Source organism: Pyrgilauda ruficollis, unplaced genomic scaffold (assembly GCF_017590135.1).
Source record: "Pyrgilauda ruficollis isolate IOZ18807 unplaced genomic scaffold, ASM1759013v1 scaffold361, whole genome shotgun sequence".
Lineage (NCBI taxonomy): Eukaryota > Metazoa > Chordata > Aves > Passeriformes > Passeridae > Pyrgilauda > Pyrgilauda ruficollis.
The window spans coordinates 91547-106461 of NW_024525057.1; the positions used below are offsets into that span (position 1 = coordinate 91547).

Below are 14915 nucleotides of genomic sequence, written 5' to 3' on the forward strand. Positions count from 1 at the left end.
ATTAGGAAAAGCAGCACTTTGAAGGTTTAGGAAGCGATTTAAATTATTAAGATTGCCAAGGAAAGGATGGTATTCCAAGATATTCCAGGATATTCCAGCTCTGTTTCCTTCCTTCACTCTAAATCCAGAGCAGAGCACAGCAGGTTTTGGGTGGACATTGGCTGCAGGATGGTGGGGTTGGACATTCTAGATGTTGCACTGGATTTTCTTGTTTCCCATGTCCATCAAATTGTCCTGCAGAGCTTTAGAAGCCACCAGAAAAATGGGAGTGAAAGCCACCCCAATTCCACCCAGTTTAACCGTCCCTGACCTGCACATCTTGAAGCAATCTGTGTGTGCAGCAGCAGGAATTTTTCTATAAAGGAGTGAGAGCCATATCATTCTAATTTGCATACAGCTTTTGCAAAAATCCCTCCTTTAACTCCACATCTTGCTCTCGTTTGAAGGCTCAGGGCTTCTTCTGAGATCAGAGGGAAGCACTTGAACGTGCTCCAGCCTGCTCTGTTGTTGTCATGTAGAGCTTGCTTTGAAAGCCTCACACCAAATCTAAATTATTTGTTGGGTCTGGGTGGTAAGTGCATTGTAGAGAGAACTGAAAGCACGGGGAACTTTTCAGAAAAAGCCATTTCTTCTTTTTAAAAGAAGTCTCTAAAATTTATCATTCTTTATTTACACAGAATTAGAAATCAAAAATTTAAAGAATTAGAATTCCCCTTAGTTCTCCTCCAGGATCCCCAGGTTCTTTTCCACAGAGCTGCTTTTTGTGCCCATGGCCACAGGGATTTTCCTTGGAGCTGGCAGAGCTTCTCATGCCTTGTGAAGGAACCTAGAAAGGTTTTGTTCCCACGTCAGCATCCTTCTTTTCCTGTTCTAATTCCTTACGTTAAATGTCATTCAGCATTCCTGGGAAAATCCATCACAACCTTTTCTGTCACCCACACTTGAAAAAAAAATTTCTTTTTGGCAGAACAAAGAGCAAATTTGAGGAGGATTTTAGGCCCTCCCAACTTAAGACCTGGTGTCTCCAAGGAAAAAACAACAATGTGGGATATTTGAACCATCTTGACATTAAATGTCATTACTCTGCTTTTTGCCAGGGCAGAACGAACCCTCCTCTGATTCACGATGTATCCAGGCAATTTTAGGAAGTTTCTCAGGAATGAGGTGTGGAAGTAACATTTAAAATCTGGCAGATGCCACCTTAACCTTGCCTCCTCCAGAGCTCCTGCAGCTCCATCCCATCATGTGTTTTCCCATGTTAAACCTAAAGGTGACAGGGTTTAGGGGAATGAAATGTGTTCCCATTAATTTGGAAAAAAAAAATATGGTAAATTCTGAAGGAAGCAAACAGCAAGTTCAGAGCTCTCCTGAGAAATTAAGAGGAGCTCCTCAAGGTGGGCTGATGTGTCCTGATGAGCTTTCAGAGCTTGGCTCTGGAGCGTGTCTGCTCCAAGAATCCCAGACTCAGTCTGCTCCAGCTTGGAATCTGGGGAGAGCCAAGAGTTTTTTTTTCCCTCTGCTCCTCCTCAGGAATATTTCCTTCAGCACACGGCTCCTCGGCTGCAGACTCCACGCCCTGGCTGCCAGGAGAAGTTGTCTTTCTTCTGGAAAGATTTTTTTTTCCCCGTAATTATTGTTGTTATCTTAACCAGGAAGAGCTGGCAGCTCTGGGGATGAGACCTTCCATTAACCTGAGTCATGGTGAGGATCCTTCCTAAAGAGGATCTGCTCCTCTTGTTTAATCCAGGCAGGGAAAGAGAGGATGGGACTGGACATAATTCTATGGATGTCAGAAAAAGCAGAGCAGGATCTGACTCTCCTGTGGAACATTTCAGAGTGAGACAACAGGGGCTGGGCCAGGGCAGGCTCAGCTGGGCCAGCAGCAGGAATTTGCCCATGGAAAGGGTGCTCAGGCCTTGGCAGGGGCTGCCCAGGGAGCTTTGCAGTGCCCATCCCTGCAGGTGTCCCCTGGGGGTGGCACTGAGTGCTCTGGGCTGGGGACAAGGTGGCCATGGGGCACAGCTGGCACTGCCTGGGCTGGGAGGGCTCTGCCAGCACCAGGGATTCTGTAAGGAGCTGGGGAAGGGGCTGGAGCCCCAGGAGGGGCTGAGGGAGCTGGGAAAGGAGCTCAGCCTGGAGAAAAGGAGGCTCAGGGGGGACCTTTGAAGGGAACAGGGACAGGAGCAGAGGGAATGGCCTCAGGCTGGGCCAGAGCAGGAATTTCCCCATGGAAAGGGTTCTCAGACCTTGGCAGAGGCTGCCCAGGGAAGTTTGGAGTGCCCATCCGTGCAGGTGCCCAGGGAAGGCCTGGACGTGGCACTCAGGGCAACAAGCTGGGCACGGGGCACAGCCGGGCCTCGACGATCTCAGAGGCTCCTCCCGACCTGATGAATTCTGAGCATCCCATAACATTCCTCTGCCTCCCTTCCCTCCCCTTCCCCCAGGAGCCTCCGACCTGACGGCGTTCAGCGACCCCCGGGTGGGCATCGACCGCTCCTTCCCGGCGCTGCCGTCCATCTCCGACCCTCGCATGCACTACCCGGGCGCCTTCACCTACACGCCCACGCCCGTCAGCTCCGCCATCGGCATCGGCATGTCGGCCATGTCCACGGCCACCAGGTACCACACGTACCTCCCGCCGCCCTACCCCGGCTCCTCCCAGGCTCAGGGCAGCCCCTTCCAGACCAGCTCCCCCTCCTACCACCTGTACTACGGCACCTCGGCCGGCTCCTACCAGTTCTCCATGATCTCGGGCGGGGACCGCTCGCCGCCGCGCATCCACCCGCCCTGCACCAACGCCTCCACGGGCTCCACGCTGCTCAACCCCAACCTGCCCAACCAAAGCGACGTGGTGGAGGCCGAAGGCAGCCACAGCAACTCGCCCACCAACATGGCCAGCACGGCCAGGCTGGAGGAGGCCGTGTGGAGGCCGTACTGAGGAGGTCGGAAGGAGCTCGAGGGTCAGGACTGACGGACTTCCCATTTCCCGGCGCCCGGAGGGATGCCAGAAACTCCCCTGCGGGCCCTGCCGCGTTCATCCACGAGTTTCAGGAGCAAACCCTTCGGAAGTCAGCGCTGCCAGGGGTGGTGGCTCTCGTCGCCAGGCCCTGGTGGAGCCGCGTCGCTCCGGCAAAGAATTCCCGGCAGGAGAACGAGCTTCTGGGAAGGAGGACGGCCCAGCTGGTGGTGCAGAGGTAGCGAGGGTGGGTAGAAGGGTATCCAGCCTGATTCCAGGCCTGTGGCTTCCCAACGTGCCTGGGCTTGAAGGTCTCCACAGCCCTAAAAGAGAGCTTTGGTTAATTTCTATTTTTAAGACTTAAAACCTTAAAAAAACCCCAAATCTTAGCGAGTTTACTGCATCTTAGGGACATCTTAAGTGTAAGGAAGTATAGGAAGATTCCCAGAGGGAAACTGTGAACGCTTCTGTTTTAGCAATGCTGTGAATGAGAGGTTTTATATGTTGGACTTCATTCTTTCTTTTTCTTTGTTTTGTTTGTATATTCCAAAGAATATGGAGTTTTTTATTACTGGGGTTTTTTGTTTTGTTTTGTTTTGGGTTTAGGTTTTTTGGTGTTTTTTGGTTTTGTTGGGTTTTTTTTTAGGATGCAGCTCATCCTGCTTTGCATCTAATTTGTTTTATTTCTCTTGGCACCTTATAAATTGCAAAAAAAAAAAAAATATTTTGCTCTTTTTTTTGTTTTAATCATGCTTGCTTCTTTCTTGCTTTGTCAACTGAAAGAATCAGCCCCTTTTTCAATGAGTTAATTTAACTTTTTATCTCTTGGACTTTTTTTTTTTTAACACAACGGCTACAGCCTTGGGTCATTTTCAACTACTGTATTTCTTTGACGAGTTCATTGATATTTATGCCTGATATTTAGACTTTTCTTATTTGTTGATACTATTATTATTTAAATATGCCTATATTAAAAAAAAAATATCAGCAATTGCCTTTTTTTGGTAGCAGCCAAAGTCAAATTTCTCATGTTGAAAAAGGCTGGAATAACGATGGGCAAAAGTGACCTCTTAATTCCCTAAAAATATTGTTTACAATTATCTCTCTCTCATTTTACTCAGCTTAGGTCCTCAAAGGCATTGAGGTGCCCAGTTCCTGCTGGAAGGCACAAAAATCCCTGGGAATTTCTGTACCTTTCCAAGTGGTGGAGTCATCTCTCCCTCCCCCTACTTTGTCACCAGTGGTGGCCCTCAGGATCAGGAATCAGGATGTAGATACTTCCTAAGGCAAATTCAATATTCCCTAATTAAATACCCGCCCACTGGAGTGACAGGACACAGGGAATGGCTCCCACTGCCAGAGGGCAGGGCTGGATGGGAACTGGGAAGGAATTGTTCCCTGGCAGGGTGGGCAGGCCCTTCCCAAAGAAGCTCTGGTTGCCCCTGGATCCCTGGAATTGTCCAAGGCCAGGTTGGAGCACCCTGCGACAGTGGAAGGTGTCCCTGCCCATGGCAATTTTGGTGAATGAGCTTCAAGATCCCCTCCCAACCTAAACCATTCCCTGGTTCTGTGATTCCCACGGCAAGGGGGAAGTCCTGGCTCGGATGGAATCCGGGTGAGATTTGCTCCCAGGATTTCCGTGCGGCACAAAAGCCACGTTCCAATCTGCCGGCAAACACATCCCTTCCTGGAAAGCTCCAGAAAAGCCAGGGCCTGGACAACCCTTTCCTCCTCTTCTGGGAGAAGAGGAGGGGTATTTAAAGGTGGTGTAGCCAATGTGGTGCCCTGTAGTAAATCTACAAGGGTTTTACGAGGAGCAGGTTCAGCTCGGAGCCGTCACCGCTGCCCGTCACCCCAGCACAAACATATCAGATGTCACTGTAACGTTTTTGGCACTATTTTATTGAGGGTTTGCTCTGAATGCAGCTCTTGTACTACTCCTGAACTCCAAACTGCTGATGTTGACACGTGTGCGTCCCAAATGAGCTGATTATTATTTAATGTACCTCTCAAACCAGAGAAACAATTGCAGGTCAACTCAGAGAGTATTTGAAAGCAGGACTTCAGATCAGTGTTTGATGTTTTAAAAAAAGATTTAAAAGTTAAAAGGATTCAAATTAAAAAGATCCTTGGCTGCAGGCAGCAAAACAGCTGGACTTATTTAAAACCATTTGTTTTTCAAGTTTTCTCTTTTTTTATATATATATATATGATTTTGCTTCTTTGTTTGAGTTGGATGCAGTAGCACTTTGGTATTGAAAAGAATCAAAGAATTTCCATTGTCAATAAGGTCGTTTTTGTGTAGAAAATAGGGAGTGTTTCAAGAGATCTGAGCAAAAGCCCAGAATGTTTCTGTTAAAACACATGGCCTTGTGCTTTTCATTTAATGAAATATCTTTATATTTCCAGAGTTTGCTCTGAAAAAAAAAAAAAAAGACAGAAAACATCCAAATTCTATCAGAAATATATACTGAAAGTCTGGAGACCCTGCTGAATTCAGAAATACAGAGACCCCCCGGTTGTAGCATTTCCATAGCTGGATTCTCTCAATATCCTAAATATCCTAATTCTCTTCATTATCCTAAAAAAAAAGTCCCACATCACTGAGCAGTAGCTCTGTTGCAGAATCCATTTGGCACATTCTGTGCAATTCAAACCCTAATTTTTTACAGCTCTCAATTAAAATGGTAATTGATTACAGCTCTCACATCTGCCTTGTGACTGGACCACCAAAGTTCACAGAGCTGGGAGTGGAAACACAGCAGGGAGGGAGAGGAGAGGAGCTCGGAGGAGCCAGGAAGGGCCAGGTGACCTGGAGAGGGAATTTTAACAAAAGCAGGGAGTGATAGGAGGAGGAGGATGGTGTTAAGATGAAGGAGGGCAGGGTTACATGGGATATTTGGAATAAATTCATCCCTGTGAAATTTGTGAGGCCCTGGCACAGGGTGCCCAGAGAGGTTGTGGATTCCCCATCCCTGGCAGTGCCCAAGGCCAGGCTGGACACTGGGGCTGGAGCAGCCTGGCACAGGGAAGGTGTCCCTGCCATGGCAGGGGGGCACTGGGTGGGCTTTGAGGTCACTCCCAACCCAAACTATTCCATGATTTGATGATTCCATGACTTCAGGAGTGAGCTCAGTGTGGTCAGCACACTGCCAGGCCTGTGGGACACCACAACCTCCTTTGTGCCTCAGCTCTTTCAGCCACAGAAATGAAACCCACCCACCCTGGAAGGTGAAAAACCAGGGATTCACAGGAACAGGGAGCTGGCAACTCTCAGACTCTAAATCAAACATTTCTTCTGTTTGTTCCTCTCCTTTGTCTCCACTCATGCTGAAGGTGAGGTTGAATTTGGCTCTCCCTGCTGTGAACAGGATGAGGAAATACAGAACTGGTCACCACCACTTTCCCCTCTGTCCTTGTTGACACTTTTTTTGGAATTTCTCAGTGTTTCCTGTGTTTTTATTGCCATAAACCAAATTTTGGAGTCCAGCCTCTCTGGGTATGTCCAGCACTGCAAAGGAAAGGAAAAGCCAAGTGCATTATCCCTGCCAATTAATCTGTTTAATTAATCACTGTGGGTTTCAGTGTATTCACTCATCAGAAACCAAATTTTACTCACATATTTGGTTTTGTAGCCATCACTACGGATGGCACAGTTTTTCAAGGCTGTGAAAATGCTCTCACATCTTTCCTCTTATATTTTAAGAGCACATAACAGGCAGAAAAAAAAAGACATTTGGATAAAACATTTCCCCCATTCCCATCTCCAAATTGGAGTGCATAAATATATATTTTTATATGGATATAATATATATATTTATATAGCTTTAACATCCTGGGAGCTGAATGGAATCAGAAAAATAAAATTCTTGTGCTTCTGCTCTGGAGCTGCAGTCAGTTGAGTGCTTTAGGTACCTCACCCTCCCAAAATTCAGCTCCTGGCTGTCCTTACTCTCAACTTGGGTGCTCCTTTCACAAGACACAGCCCCTTGTCCACATCAGACATGTTCAACGTAAATTTTACTGGCTCTGAGGACAAATATTTCCCTCTCCAAGGACATTTAAATTCATTTAAGAGTTCCTGCTCGCTCCCAGGGCATTGCAGAGGAGCTGTAATGCAGGGACAAGAGGGTGCAGAGAGCATCCCTGCTGGGAAGGGTTTGATTTGTACAAATTCTCCACCGGGAAGGAGAAAAATCATCTCCTCCAAACAGCCTTTACCAAAACATCCCAAATTTCCTGCGCTGTTGAAACATTCACTGCTGCTTCCTGGGTGTCCTTTTCCGTGGGTGTGTTTGAAATTCAGGGAGGAGTGGATCGGTTTTCTGTCCTCGGAGCAAAACTCTGCCGTGTTTTCCTGCCTCGTTCCATTTTGCCGCTGGGTTTTTGTTCACCTCGCTGGGTCAGTCCCAACCACTGGGCGTTTTTCTCCTTGTCCTTCGAGGGTTGCATCCCCAGAGTTACTTGTATTTATGTCTGTAAATAGATTTCCAAAGCTTCCTAGCCAAAATATTTAGTGCTTGTAATTACTCTGCGTTTTTCGCTTTTTTTTTTTTCTGTGTTTTTAATGAACTTACCTTTGTGTTTGCTGAAATACTGTAGTGAGACTTATTTCTTTTCCAAATTAGTTATTTTTAGGCTTCAAGAGGAACTACATTTTATTCACTTTTGTAAACAGTTATAGCATGGTCTCTATCCAACATCCTTCACTTTTTTGTGGTAGGGGAGAAACAAACATGCAAAAAAAATATAAAATCTGTGGGTTATTTGTGGTATTTTGGGTTGGACAATTCCAGCTCTTTTTAAAACCAAAATTTCAGTGTGAGGTGGGGAGGCTGAGGGGGGACACAGCCCCCAGAGTGGCACCAAAGGGAATTTGTTCAGCATTTTCTGGCTATGTTTACAAAACATTTTCCCTTTCACGCTGAACTTTTCCTGAAGGAGAAACCATCAGGTTGGGGATTTTTTTGGGAGGTTGATTTTTCTTCCTGGGGAGGGAGGGAGGGCAGGGGGTGGCTGCTGATTTTTGGAACCAGATAGGAAAAGAGAATAGAGTAGGTTTTATTTTCCCCCCACTCCAGGAATCTCTAGATAGCACCCCGGGGTAAATTTTGCTGTCCACAGGGATGGCTGTGTCCAGCACCACAGGAGAATTCATTACAACTACCCAGAGCAGCTGGACTGCTGCAGTAGTTCTAATGAACACTTTTCTTCCTTTTCTTTCTTTCTTTTCTTTCTTTCTTTCTTTCTTTGTACCACAGTTTCCTCTGTAAATTCAATATCATAATTAGTGTGAATGACAAATAAAATGTTTGACAAGTATGCACGTGGGCCTGGTGCATTTTTTTTTATCTGGGAGAAGAAAAAAAACCCTCTCAGGGAAAAAGGAGCCATCAGGAGGAGGGTGCCGAGCGTGTGGCACTCACAACATCAAAAATAGGTTGCCATGCTTTTGGTTTTTCAATTATTTCTTTCCTTTTTGTCAAAATGGTATTTTCCTGCTGTGGAGTAAGCTGGTGAAAGGCCTGAAATCCAATGGGACACCAAAGCAAGAGGGAAACTTTACAGTGAGGCTGCCCAGAGATTCCCCTGGATCCCTGGCAGTGCCAAGGCCAGGCTGGACACTGGGGCTGGAGCAGCCTGGCACAGGGGAAGGTGTCCCTGCCATGGCAGGGTGCCACTGGCTGGGATTTGAGGCCCCTCCCAACCCAAACCATTCCATGATTCCATGAAAGGAGGTTTTGCATCTACAGAAGTCCAATAATTGCATTTAATCCCTGGCTTCTCAATTAAATTTCAGCATTTCAGATTCATCTATAGCTCTTATTTTTCTTCATCTTTCGTTCTTGGATTGGATGCTTTTCACTGCTGATGGTTTGAACCTTCCTTGAGGAGCAAGGACAGATTTTAAGGACCAAAACAGATTTTAAGGTGATGTTACTTTAAAAATTTGTGCTTTTTTCCTCTTTAAATAAATAATTAAACAAAAGGGTAAATGAAACATTACTATGGGTGTACCAAGCTTTCAAAATTAGCAAAATATATTGAAAGTTCATTTTGAAAGACTCTGTATCCAGGCATCTGTAGATATAGACAAAAGACCTTCTAATATTGGCCCTGAACAACATATTTCATGATATTAAAGAAGTTTTCAGTAATATCCTTCTCCACAATAACCAGGGAACCACACATTTATAATATATACAATATAAATATAAATATATATATTATATATATACTTTTTATATATAATTTATATATATTTATATAAAGCAAAGTATCAAAGGTGCATTTTTCTTCTGCCAGCTCACAGAGTAGCCCCCCATCTCTCAAACCATAATCCACATTATCTATTTCAAATTAAGGCCAAAACACTAAGAGGAAACAGTGACTGGATCCCAAGGGCCTCTTTAGAGGCAGAAATTTCAGCAGCCCCATCTCTGATGTGGTTTTTGGTTTTCCTACTCAGCGTGGCCCCTCACATTTCTTTCCAGCACGACCCTAAAATACTGCACTTGTATTTCTGAAGATTCCTCCCCTGACCCCGTGAAACCCAAGAGCCTTTCCCTCGAGGTGCACGACGAGGCAGAGCACGTGTTTATTTTGTCGCTGGTTTTGACACGCAGGAAAAGAAGCCACAAATAGCAATAGTCAAAACAAACCCAAAAATATGACGCCCAAGGGCATCTCAGCAGGAATATCTGCTGCTGGGTTTTGACGACTGCTCAAAAGAGCTTTCTGCTCTTCTGATCAGAGCAGGCTGCTGGAATTTAAAGATTTTGTAAAGATCAGAGCAGCAGAGCTCTGGTTGTGGAGAGGAAGGGAAGGCAGATCCATGGATCCCACTCTGAGCAGATCCAAGGATCCCACTCTGAGCTGATCCATGGGTCCCACTTTGAGCTGATCCAGGGATCCCACTCTGAATGGATCCATGGATCCTACTTTGAGCAGACCCATGGATCACACTTTGAGCAGATCTGTGGATCCCACTCTGAACAGATCCACAGATCCCACTCTGAACAGATCCATGGATCATACACTGAGCAGATCCATGTCCCACACTGAGCAGCTCCATGGATCCCAGTTTGAGAAGATGCATAGATCCCACTCTGAGCAGACCCATGGATCCCACTCTGAGCAGCTCCATGGATCCCAGTTTGAGCAGATCCATGCATCCCACTCTGAGCAGATCCATGGATCCCACTCTGAGCAGCTCTGTGGATCCCACTTTGAGAAGATCCATGGATCCCACTTTGAGACAATCCATGGATCCCACTTTGAGCAGACCCATAGATCCCACTCTGAACAAATCCACGGATCCCACTCAGAACAGATCCATGGATCCCACTCTGAGAAGCTCTGTGGATCCCACTTTGAGAAGATCCATGGATCCCACTCTGAACAGATCCGTGGATCCCACTCAGAACAGACCCATGGATCCCACTCTGAATGGATCCATGGATCCCACTCTGAGCAGATTCATAGATCCCACTCCCTGTCCTCCTCCTTGCCAGGCAGCTGGACTGAGGAGAATCCCTCCCATCCCCAAATTCCCCAGTTTCCAGCGTGGTTGTGCCACTCTGAGCAGTGGCACCTGCTCGATGCTGGCTGAGGGCTGGGAGCAGGAGCAGCTCCCTCTCCTGCCCCTCTGCATTCTTCCCTGCCCAGGAAAAGAGGGAGCTCAGAGCCCATGGGAAGCCAGGGCAGCCCTTGGGACCCAGAGGTGACCCCACCACACCAGTTTGGGCAACTGGGAATGTCCAGCTCAACCTCCCCCGCCCCGTGTGGCTGCTCGAGAGCGAGGAGGAGGAGGAAAGGGCACGGAAGGTGATGAAGACCAAGGCTGGAGGCCGCAGGTGGTGAGAGGAGGGGCCACCAAGGATGAATGCAAAATGTTGTTGACTTCTTGTGGCACTTCACACCCAGCTTTTAATGAGCTGTAATTACAGAGGCCACTGTCCCCGGAGCTCTCCCACAGCCTGCCTGTGAGGGCTCATTAAGCACCATCAGCCCTCAAGGCACCGTCCAGCTCCACACAGGTGTCCTGGGAAAATAACCCAGCTGTGTGTCCAACCCCACACAGGTGTCCTGGGAAAATAACCCAGCTGTGTGTCCAGATCCACACGGATGTCCTGGGAAAATAACCCAGCTGTGTGTCCAGATCCACAGGGATGTCCTGGATCAATAACCCAAGTGTGTGTCCAAATTTACACAGGTGTTCTGGATCAATAACCCAGGTGTGTGTCCAACACCACAGGGATTTTCTGGATCAATAACCAGGTGTGTGTTCAACACCACAGGGATTTTCTGGATCAATAACCAGGTGTGTGTCCAGCCCCACAGGGATTTTCTGGACAAATAACCCAGGTGTATGTCCAGTCCCATGGGGATTTTCTGGATCAATAACACAGGCGTATGTCCAAATCCAGAGGAATTTTCTGGATAAACAGCCCAGGTGTGTGTCCAAATCCACACAGGTGTCCTGGACAAATAACCCAGGTGTGTGTCCAGCCCCACAGGGATTTTCTGGACAAATAACCCAGGTGTATGTCCAGTCCCATGGGGATTTTCTGGATCAATAACACAGGCGTATGTCCAAATCCAGAGGAATTTTCTGGATAAACAGCCCAGGTGTGTGTACAAATCCACACAGGTGTCCTGGACAAATAACCCAGGTGTGTGTCCAGCCCCACAGGGAATTTTGAGCAGATCCATGGATCCCACTCTGAGAAGCTCTGTGGATCCCACTTTGAGAAGATCCATGGATCCCACTCTGAACAGATCCGTGGATCCCACTCAGAACAGATCCATGGATCCCACTTTGAGCAGACCCATGGATCCCACAATGAGCAGCTCCACAAATCCCATTCTGAGCAGACCCATGGATCCCACTCTGAATGGATCCATGGATCCCGCTCTGAGCAGACCCATGGATCCCACTCTGAACAGATCCATGGATCCCACACTGAGCAGATCCATAGATCCCACTCCCTGTCCTCCTCCTTGCCAGGCAGCTGGACTGAGGAGAATCCCTCCCATCCCCAAATTCCCCAGTTTCCAGCGTGGTTGTGCCACTCTGAGCAGTGGCACCTGCTCGATGCTGGCTGAGGGCTGGGAGCAGGAGCAGCTCCCTCTCCTGCCCCTCTGCATTCTTCCCTGCCCAGGAAAAGAGGGAGCTCAGAGCCCATGGGAAGCCAGGGCAGCCCTTGGGACCCAGAGGTGACCCCACCACACCAGTTTGGGCAACTGGGAATGTCCAGCTCAACCTCCCCCGCCCCGTGTGGCTGCTCGAGAGCGAGGAGGAGGAGGAAAGGGCCCGGAAGGTGATGAAGACCAAGGCTGGAGGCCGCAGGTGGTGAGAGGAGGGGCCACCAAGGATGAATGCAAAATGTTGTTGACTTCTTGTGGCACTTCACACCCAGCTTTTAATGAGCTGTAATTACAGAGGCCACTGTCCCCGGAGCTCTCCCACAGCCTGCCTGTGAGGGCTCATTAAGCACCATCAGCCCTCAAGGCACCGTCCAGCTCCACACAGGTGTCCTGGGAAAATAACCCAGCTGTGTGTCCAACCCCACACAGGTGTCCTGGGAAAATAACCCAGCTGTGTGTCCAGATCCACAGGGATGTCCTGGATCAATAACCCAAGTGTGTGTCCAAATTTACACAGGTGTTCTGGATCAATAACCCAGGTGTGTGTCCAGTCCCACAGGGATTTTCTGGATCAATAACCCAGGTGTGTGTCCAACACCACAGGGATTTTCTGGATCAATAACCAGGTGTGTGTTCAACACCACAGGGATTTTCTGGATCAATAACCAGGTGTGTGTCCAGCCCCACAGGGATTTTCTGGACAAATAACCCAGGTGTATGTCCAGTCCCATGGGGATTTTCTGGATCAATAACCCAGGTGTGTGTCCAGCCCCATGGGGATTTTCTGGATCAATAACACAGGCGTATGTCCAAATCCAGAGGAATTTTCTGGATAAACAGCCCAGGTGTGTGTACAAATCCACACAGGTGTCCTGGACAAATAACCCAGGTGTGTGTCCAGCCCCACAGGGATTTTCTGGATCAATAACCCAGGTGTGTGTCCAGCCCCACAGGGATTTTCTGGACAAATAACCCAGGTGTGTGTCCAGCCCCACAGGGATTTTCTGGACAAATAACCCAGCTGTGTTCCCTTGGGTGCACACAGCTTCTCCCCTTCCCAGTGGCTACAGGCCCCTTGTGGATCCGTGGGGCCGGAGCGAGATCCCTTTCCCTGGAAAGCTGTTCTGGCTCAGCGTGTGTGGTCACAGAGCAGACAATAAACTGCATTATCTGCTCCCAGACAGAGCTTGTTCACAACCTCCAGAGCTCAGAAATCTGCCACTGCTCCCACTGTAATGGCCCTGTGCCTTCCAGACATGACTAAAATCTGACTCAGCCCAGCACTGTAAAAGGGCCAAAAATAGGATTTTTCCTTGTCCCCACATTTTTTTTTGCAACAGTGAGTTTCTTCCAGGGCTGTGGGATGATTTGGGAATATCTCAATCATTACTCTACGTGATGCCTCAGGTTTCAGCTTTTACATTTTTAAGATTCTGTGCTGCTTTAGTGTGTGGGTCTGAGCTTCATATTATGGGATGGTGAGCTCTGTGCACAGAGCAGGGAGTTCTATAGCTCTGCCCAGCCTCTGCTCTGGGTCAGCCTTCCCAAGGCACCACAAGTACCCCACGTTCTCCTGGCAGAGCCCCACCTCTGCTCCCTGTTTTTGCTCCCAATAACTCTGCCACCGGGATGCCCTGTGGAGCAGCACTTTGAAGTGTAGGCAGGAAAGGAATGTCCGAATTCCAGCTCATCCCAACTCCTGCCTGCTGGGGGAGGGAGGCACGGCGCAGATAAAAGCGTGTTTAACCCTGAGGAGAAGGAAAATAAAAGCCCAGAACCTCCAGGTCCCCAGTGGAATGTCTAGCTACTGAATTAGGAAGCTTGTTTGCTGGTTTTAGGTTACAGGGACACCTCGAAGTCTCCCAGACTGGATTAGTCAGCACGAGTCACTGTCTGGGAATTGTTTGGGTTTTTTCGACAGGAGGATAAAACAATTTAAGGAGAAAATCTAATCCACAGATTTCCAACCCAGCCTGCTTGCGGAGCAGGGAGGGGGCAAGCGCTGTGCTGAGGGCTTTGGAAAAACCTCATTTTCCTGAGGGAAGTGTGAAAAACGGAGGAGAAGATAAAGAATTTTTGTAAAGTTTAATAAGGGATAAAATAAGAGACCAAAAAAAAATAAATAAATAACACTGGGGTGGTCCTGGCCAACCGTGAGAGAGGGAAGCTGCTCCCTGCTGAACCAGAATTGTTTCCTGGAGCACCAAAAAGTGCCTCAAACACAGGAACACAGCACATCAATACAGCCTCACAGCAACCCTAATTTAGTAGTGCCTTCATTTACATTAATCTGAAATTCTTAGACTAACACTGTCCAGCATCTATCATAAATTAAAAAAAATATATATATATATTATAAGGAAAAAAAGAAACTCACACAAACTGAGCTTGCTTTGGTGAGGATTAATAATGGATAAACAAAACAAGAAAACATTGAGCCACCAGATAAGGAAAAGGTAACCCAGCCTGTAAAATACTTCTTCCACACAGGTGTTTTTGAAGCCATCATTTTAGCAGGAATTTACTAGAAATAATAAATTTACTAGAAAATTTACTGTAGCTTTAGTGGCAGATTTACACTGGACACATCCTGTGAGCAGAGGAGACCCAGGCATGGCTCGCGAGGAGCTCTGACAACTGAAAGTGCTTCTCAACACCACCAGGTTTATTCCTGCTGCGGTTTATTTCCCTGTTTTCTCACACCAGAATCCCTCAGGACTGAGACCTCCCAGTTCATAGAATCATAAAATGGTTTGAGTTGGAAGGGACCTGAAATTCCTTGAAAATCAGTGAATTTTCACTGAAACAG

The 14915-nt window shown here is 47.5% G+C and overlaps 1 protein-coding gene across 1 annotated transcript; it reads left to right on the forward strand.

Annotated features, from left to right (window-relative positions):
• Positions 1 to 1125: 1125 nt before the first annotated feature.
• On the forward strand, positions 1126 to 8278 carry LOC121358000 (runt-related transcription factor 1-like). The gene is made up of 2 exons (XM_041475826.1): positions 1126 to 1135; positions 2400 to 8278. The coding sequence occupies exons 1-2, from the start codon at positions 1126 to 1128 to the stop codon at positions 2936 to 2938; spliced, it is 549 nt and encodes a 182-aa protein (XP_041331760.1). The 3' UTR covers positions 2939 to 8278.
• Positions 8279 to 14915: the final 6637 nt, after the last annotated feature.